General features: G+C 38.0%; 1 protein-coding gene across 1 annotated transcript; it reads left to right on the forward strand.

Annotated features, from left to right (window-relative positions):
• Positions 1-360: 360 nt before the first annotated feature.
• LOC113238444 (vacuolar protein sorting-associated protein 8 homolog) lies at positions 361-7740 on the forward strand (the record flags this gene model as incomplete). Its single annotated transcript, XM_026475275.1, has 7 exons — positions 361-543; positions 697-1506; positions 2560-2891; positions 2976-3099; positions 3176-3329; positions 5381-5613; positions 7462-7740. Coding segments are annotated over 7 exons (2115 nt in total), but the record flags the coding sequence as incomplete, so codon positions are not given.
• Positions 7741-8615: the final 875 nt, after the last annotated feature.

Consider the following 8615-nt stretch of genomic DNA (forward strand, 5'->3'; position numbering starts at 1 on the left):
TATAAGCTCAAAAATCACATGTTTGTGATACCCGTTTCAACTGTAGGTAAATTTCTTTTAAATTTATTTTTGGCACTCTTTAACGCCCCCAATTACACTCAAAGCAGTATAATTTTATTATTTGTTACTTTACCTACATATGAATAATATGTATTTCAACTACTAATTGAGTCTTATCTACCATGCATGAGTACTGGTTAGTAGAATTGGCAATGGTGAAATAATTTACATTGTAAGTACTGTATAATTTTGGTAGAATCACACAAGCATGTATTGCTATATTATTCATTTGATAAATACAGCAGATTAGGATGCACTGTAACTAGCAAGTATACAAACATTAATTAAATAATATTTTAGTTGGATGAAGTTGAGTATGCCCTACCAGCAAGTGAAGCACCAACGTTAGCCGAGGTCCTGTCTGCAGAAGATGATGAACTTGACTGTAGAAAACTGCAAAAACATGATGAAGACCCCAGCACTTGTTCTGCACTGCAAGTGGACTTCTTACAGGCTGTGTCACAACAACTTATACAGGCACATGTTTGTACCTACTGTAAACTAGTTGTATCTGTAGAGAGTCATGTGCATAGAATACACACAAATTACGATGGTTTCCTAAATAGAACATGTATTTGCGAATATCTTGTTTCATATCATTATTCCATGTGTACTAAAATACCTTTTGTCTCTTAGGAACGTTCATCAGCTGGTACTGCTACAACTGTCAGTGCTGGCAAAGATGGAAAATTAACAGTTGGCACAGCACATGGACACCTGTTATCATTCCATGATCAAACTTTGAGATGGGTTTGTGATTCAAACACTGATTGTGGTGCAGTATCCTGTTTAGCTTACAATCAAGACAGTACACGTCTTCTTGCTGGTTATGCAAGAGGTCTAATATGTCAATATGAAAGTATAAGAGGTATAGTTCTTAGACGTGTTACCTTAGGATGCAACATATGGGGTACATTGAGAGTAACATGGGCAGGTACATCAGGATTGGCCCTTGATACTGGAGGATCAGTGTGGTTAATAAAATTTTCGCGACCACTTGGAGTGCGTTCTGCACGAACGTCATGTTTATTTTCCGGTGCCAGAGGAGAAGTCGTCGCCATGACTGCTCGAGATGCACGAATTTTAGCATTAGCAACATTATCACGCGTGATAATTGTAGCCGGTGGGCGCGCTGCTGGCGTTCGCCTTGGTGGACCCCCTGATACACTACCAGTTTTAGAATGGAGTGAAAATGATGACAGAATATTGGTGTGTGCCCGTAATAAATCCCTGCAATGGTTGTCGGTGAATATTACTGGCTCGGCAATATCTTTGCGTCCACTGCAGAGGATGGAACTGAAGTCGACACCATTATGGCTTGGTTGGCTCAGCGGGACACTGGCCATTTTTGATGTAAATGAAACCATACGACTCTGGGGAGATGATTATGATAAACCCCTGGATCTGTCTCATGTGGAACCAGTATATGCATCTGCTTTCTTCAAGGTTGGTATCAATATCAAAAGTGGGATTTTTTTGCCGTATGCCTGGTGGTAAGCGGCACGCCTATCCATAACACTTGCAGTGCCACTCAGAGCTTTAAATCGCAAAGATCTTAAGGGCACTGCCACTACGCCCGACACCCTGAGACATAAGTTCACAAATCCCATGTGCCTGTAATTTCTCCAGCACCCATACCCTTCAAAACCAAAACACAGCAATGCTCACATTACTGCTTGGCGGCAGAAATAGGTAAGATGACAGTACTTATGTGGACAAACTCCTTCCGGACCTCTACAGCTACTAAAAAAGAGTGTATCATTGTATTTTAAAACACTTTATTCATTATAATTATTAATACAAAGATCGAACACTCAGAAAAAAATCCTTCGATCCGGTCGGATTCGAACCGACGTCTTCTTGCATACCGTGCCAGACGCTATACCAACTAAGCCACGGAACGAACCAACGGACCTCACGAATTTTTTCTATGTGCTTGCGTCGTGTCTTTGTACTTGCTCTTTCAACGACTTTTTAGTCGTAGCGCCATCTATGAGAAATCTTTATTATATACTTTATTCATTATTTACTATATAAATCACATTATTCTTAGGCTAAATCTTTTAATATTTGAGTGTTGTCATTATTACTTTTTTTCTATCGCACAAAATGTACAATCAACGGCATGTCAAGCTAACACTATTGTTCGAATATCGCCTTCCCACCAGTACAACGGAAAATAATCCGTCAATGTGTAGCTTAATGTGCTGCCATCTGTACAAGAAAATAATCATACAATTTTAACCTATTTTAATTTGTTTTAAATTCCTGTGCTAGTCACAAAGTATTTTAGAATTTAAAATTATTTTTCAAAACGATTGTTCAAGTCCGTTTGTACTAATTACGAAAAATTGGTTTTTAAATGTTGTTGACTCAGAATGATCCACTTAATTAACTACCGAAATTCCTACGCCTGTTTCTTAATATCCTGTATATCATTAGAACAACTTATTGAGAATAGGTATTACATGCCACTTTTTATTGTTATTTGGGTTTCAGGGTCATTGGACAGACGGACGTGTTTCACGAGCAATGGGCGTAGCGGGAACGAGCGCTCTAGGGGGAGCGTGTGTAGCAGACGGGGCACTATCATTGTTGGGTCGTAAAGGGGTAGTGCGAGTGAAACCGCGCGATCTCTTGGCCAGAGCTAAAGCATTTTGTGTCTCAGGACGCTACTCACAAGCACTACGTCTCCTTTGCTCTACAAAAGGCCCTGAAGCAAAGAATCTTGCAATTCAATTTATTATTAACCTCTCTGAAAGACCACACATTTTAAACGATAAAGAAGTAGCAGACCAAGCTGTTAAGCTGTGTTTAAAATATAATTTAAGGTAATGCCATATTAATGGTAACTGAGGTTGCTATTCAATTCAAAGTTATTGTATAATAAAAATAATGTTCATTGATCATTGCAGTGACGAATTGTGGAATTTTTTATGGGAGAACTGTTCAGAGCAAAGAGCGTTTGTGGAGGCGTTAGGAGATGCGGCAGTGCGTGGTGACTTGTCAACTTTACCCCCTTCGCCTGATTCATCGCAGGTAAATTAAGAACATTTAACTCTAGAGTTACTTTCTGTTAAGATAATAGAAGAATAATTTTTTGTTCCATAAACAGGCTCTCATCGAAAAATTAGCGGAATTCGAACCCGGACTCGTAGAACGTGTGGTGGCTTCGTTACCGCTGACGTCACTCGACCCGCATCGCGCAAGTGTGTTTACTAGGGAGAAGCGGCTCTGGCGCGGTGTAGGTGCTATCGCAGCCGCCCTGGGTAGGTACCTATTTTTCATATGTTATAAACATTTAGGGCGCGTTCAAATTGCACGCAGCCACAGCTGCTATAGTGTGGTTTTTTTGACCTTAAATTAATGAAGATCAAATTGGAGATTATATCGTCAATGATAAACTGTACCCTGTAGTATGTGATAGCAGTAGGCCATTTATTCCAATTTACCGGAAAAGAAAAGGCGTTTATACACGGTGTAACCGGAAGGTGCAGTGGAAATTCAAGGTCATAGAAAGTTACTATCAAATAATAAATGGACACTATATTTTTGTTCAATATATTGTCTCATTAAATTAATTTCATTTTAAAAAATACGATAATTCGTCGTTAAAGTTTGAAGTTAGTCGAAAATACGTGACGTAATATATTTTGTTATTTATTTACTTACAATAATTCTACTTTTGAGCATATCTCACAAATATATGTAAACACACACTGTGTGTGTGTGTGAGCGTGTGCGTGTGCGTGTGCGTGTGTGTGTGTGTTATATATAAAACACTGAAAGATCAGATATTTCATCTGATTTCATAAAATCACTAAAACGCAGCCCTGATACACTCGATATTTAACAGCATGAACCGTGAAAGGTGCTAGGTAAATAGTTATAGTAATAGGTAATAACGTCAACGTTTCGGTAGCAGCAAGGTATTTATTTTTAAATGAATATTTTCGACGGAGTGGCGATCATACCTGGGGTAAAAAAAACAATCATGGACAAACAATGGACTAAAGCTAATGCTTATCTAATCATAAGTCAATGGGTCTAATAATATAATAATTATTAGAGTCATTGACTTATGATTAGAGCGTATAAAATCACACAAAATGTTAATAAAGGGAGAATACACATAAAGAAGGAGGGATTTAAGGTTAATAGGACGAGGAATGAAGGAAGGAGGTCATACAAGGAGGAAGTCAATTTAGGACATTCAAAGAAAATGTGATCAAGGGTACCCTCGTCCGAGTTTGTTTATTTTGTAATAATTTGACAATGCCATTGCTTTTTTTTCCATCCTCTAAGTGCCATAGTCATAATTTTACTTTATTATCCCATTGATTATGGTTTTGTAATAAAACAGTTTGTATTTATACTTGAAAACAAATATTTTTCTAATTCTAAAATACTGAACCACATATAAATAAAAGTGAATTGAACATTACATTTTCCCGCCATTTTCGACTACCTTCAAAACAAGTGGTTGTGTTGTGTGATGTTCGAACTCGATATTATATTGATAACGACGAAATATCGTAATTTTGTAAAATGAAATTAATTTATTACGTCTTTGTCCTAGACTTGATACATAAACAACTTTTGTTTAATCTCCGCACAAAAATATTCATCTTAAAGTGCAAAAATTATTTATTTTCGTTGCAAATGTTTGTGACAGTGAATTTTACATAATGATTAATACTAATAGTAAAATATCTACAACAAAATACAATAAAATATACAGATAAATCAAAAAACTAAATTTCAATATTGCGAATCAGCTGATTAATTGTATAGTGTTCGACTAGTGCCAGTGTAGTAGAAATTCGGACTTCCGGATCCACTGCGGACGGATCATATTCGTGTGAGAGCAGTGGTTAAACTGGTTCCGTGTCGCGCGTCAAAGAGTAGGCACTGCAGCTGGCATACCTTGCTTTCACTGCGTTGTCTCACGGAGGACAAAACACGCCATTACCATGTCTTCAGCAAAAAAATGTGGGATGCCATGAACTCGTGGAGTTAAATAGGTGTATGATATGTTCCAAATGCAAGGCACACTATGTTCTTGTGTGCTAACATTCTTCAGGAGCGTTTTGAAAGTATGCGCACTGAGGAAAAGCAATCTTGGATTTGTCAATACTACGCAGTATAGCACCGAAAGCCGACAACACAAATACGCCAATTCGACAAAATCAGAAACCCGTAAATAATGTTGGTAACATACGATGATCTGGTATGTCGGCTCCACGGGATAATGTCACCATTAGACGCAAAGATACCAAAAGCCTCGACGTATCCTGTGAAGCAGAAAATATGTATCCAGAAATGGAAGAAAGGCTACGTACGATCATACGCTCCGAATTTCAGGTGACATTGCAAACAATGATGGAGAAACTTATCGGCAAGGAATTGCAACCTATAAATCAAATTCTCAAGGAATTTAGAGAGTCAGTGGATTTTTTCAACAGCAGGTACGAGGAACTTAGGTCAACCGTGGAGGAGCGAAACGCCTCAATACAGAAACTGGAAGTAGACAATATGGAGTTGCAGTCCACAGTAACTGACCTCACCTTGAGGCTAAGGGTCGTATTCCAGAACTCTACTCAATGCTCAATTCATGATTTGAGTATGGTATAAAGCACTCGAAATCATACTCAAGTCCCTGCCTTTAGGGTCGTATTTCCCGTGCTTGTGTTGCCAGTGCAATCCTGACTTGCGCATTGAATAGAGTTCTAGAATACGACCCTAAGTCTCGCAGAGCGGCACTTACGTGAGAACAATGTGGAGATTAATGGAGTTACTGAACATAAATCTGAGAATTGGGCGAGCACAATTATGCAACTATCATCAACTGTCAAGGCGCAATTTAAAGATGACGATGTACTGCACGTAACACGTGTGGCCAAGCTTGATAGAAATAGCAATAGGCCACGCAGTATTATTGCAAAGTTCCGTAGCACCCGCCAACGCGACTCCTTCCTTGCAGCTGTCGCAAATTATAATAAAAACAACAAAGAGGAAAAGCTGAATTCTCGTCATTTGGGTATCGCAGGCCAAAGATCTCCAGTTTTTGTCTCCGAACACTTGATTCCCAGTACGAAGGCTCTTCATGCTGCTGCCCGTCTTAAAGCAAGAGAAATGAATTATAAGTTTGTTTGGGTACGTAATGGTAGGGTGTATGCTAGAAAAAATGAACAAAGTGGAAAAGCTATTTTTATTCGTAATAAGGAATGTCTAGTTTATTATTTAGCTTTACGTCAGAAAAACCATTATTGAACCATTATTGAGTGGCTTTAATGTTTTTGTCAAAAATGTTTGACATATATTATCAAAATACCCGTGGAATACGAACGAAAACGCATGATATATACAGGGTGTCCGGTAATGAATGTATCATACTGAAATGGCTTATAGCATAGCTTAAGACTATTCCAAAAAAAAATGCAAAAAAAATCTATCCCATGTTACTACATGGGATAGATTTTAGTACCTAAGGAATGTTTTTTTTTCTTAAAAGTTAACTATTTTTACCTTATTTTAAGTTTTTGTGCACTATGACTACAAATGAATGAATTTATTTGGTTTTTTGGTGTCATAATATTCTACGTTAACTGTGTCCTTAGATAAGCAGTAAATGGTATGACTAAGTAATGTACATTTAAAAAAAAAGTTTAACTTCATTTTTCAGAGAAAAAAATTATTTTTTACGAAGTTTACGCGCCTTCTGTATAAAAAAAAGTATGAAAACCTGTGTGGCCAAGTACTTTAAAATAATATAGGTTTAATGAGGATTCTAAAATGGTATCATTTCTCATTGTATCTAATGTAAATATGAAATTATTGCTATTAATGTGCAAACGGAGTAAATTTTACTAAAAAATTATGTTTGCAAAATTGGAACATTTCTTATCCTGAATTGTTCTTGACTATTGAGTTTTGATTAAAAAAAAAGAATATTAGGCATTAATAAACTTTATTTAAAACTTATTTACAGCAAAATTATGCAAAAATCCAATCAAAGTAATTTTTCAATTGTTGTCTTTAAAGTACCACGTGTGACCGTTATTTGCCATCTGCACGATAGCCACATTTCGCCTGTCTTTTGTTCATATGATAAGAATGGTCAGAGTTGGACCAGAGGCAAAGAGTGATAATTAACAGCAAATGTAAAAAAAAACGAAAAGGATTTAGTGCATCATTCGATTTGTTCGGTTTTGCACGTGTTTTCTGTTCCTTTGCGATTTGCTTTCAATCAATGTTCAACTACGAACTGGCTATTTTACTGGACTATAGTTTTGCTTACTGATTTGGACTTTGTTTGTTTGGTGATATTTGCGACGACTTGGCTTGTTTCTGGACTGAACAGGTATTTTGTGTCTGTGAATAAAAATGCCACGTACTCAGTATACGCCACAAGAATATGCAAACATGCATATTATTTATGGGGAATGCGGTACCAGCTCAAGAGCAGCTGAAGCTCTTTACAGAGAAAGATACCCTAACGCACGTCACCCATCTAATGCCGTATTTATAAGAGTCCACCAATGTTACTCAAACCCAAAGGAAGAATGCCTGGTAGTGGTGTTGGTGGCATTAGCGCTGGAAGAGCACCTCGTGATGAATATGAAGAGATGGTTCTTGAAGAAATTCGGCAAGATCCTTCCACGTCGACGAGAGCAATAGAACGACGCACGGGAATTGGAAAATCGACTGTGCGCGATATTTTAAAGAAACATAAATTTTATCCAAACCATGTCACACGCGTGCAAACTCTCCTACCCAGAGATTACAATTTAAGATTGCGTTTTTGCCGACAAATGCTGGCCAAGATAGAGGAAGACCCCCAGTTTTTTAACAAAATTCTGAGACGGCTACTTAAATTTACACAACCTTCATAGCTGGCAACTGCAAAACCCCCATCTTATGCGGGAAGACCGATCACAGCACCAATTTAAAATAAATTATTGGACGGGAATATTAAATGGAAAAATAATAGGACCATTTGAACTACCGGAGACTCTTACTGGCCAAAGTTATTTGGAGTTCCTACAAAATGATCTGCCTAATTTAATGGAAGACGTGCCTGAAGAGCTGAGGGAATTCCATTGGTTCCAAAATGACGGCTGTCCTGCGCACTATGCTGTTTCTGTTCGTGCATATTTAAATGCGACATACCCAAATAAGTGGATTGGTCGTCTGGGGCCAATTTTATGGCCTCCGCGTTCACCGGATCTACATCAGTGTTGGGCAAAATTTAATTGTTCTGGCAATTAAAGATTGACAATTGATTAATTGTCAATTGCGAAACAGCAATTAACGATTGATCAATTGTTAGTTGCGAGAACCGCAATTAACAATTAATCAATTGTTCAATCTTTTCAATGTTTTTGATTAACAATTAACAATTAAAAGTGACAATTATGATAAATTTATAAGGCATATGGGGGTGAGTTAGGGCGTTGGTTGTGGGGGCCTGCTGGGGGCAGGATAAGCGGCCCGGTTGGGAGCCCCGCTTGGGGGCCCCGGTTGGGGACCCCGCTTGGGGGCCCCGGTTGGGG

Source organism: Hyposmocoma kahamanoa, unplaced genomic scaffold (genome assembly GCF_003589595.1).
Source record: "Hyposmocoma kahamanoa isolate Upper Pololo Valley unplaced genomic scaffold, ASM358959v1 95768, whole genome shotgun sequence".
NCBI lineage: Eukaryota > Metazoa > Arthropoda > Insecta > Lepidoptera > Cosmopterigidae > Hyposmocoma > Hyposmocoma kahamanoa.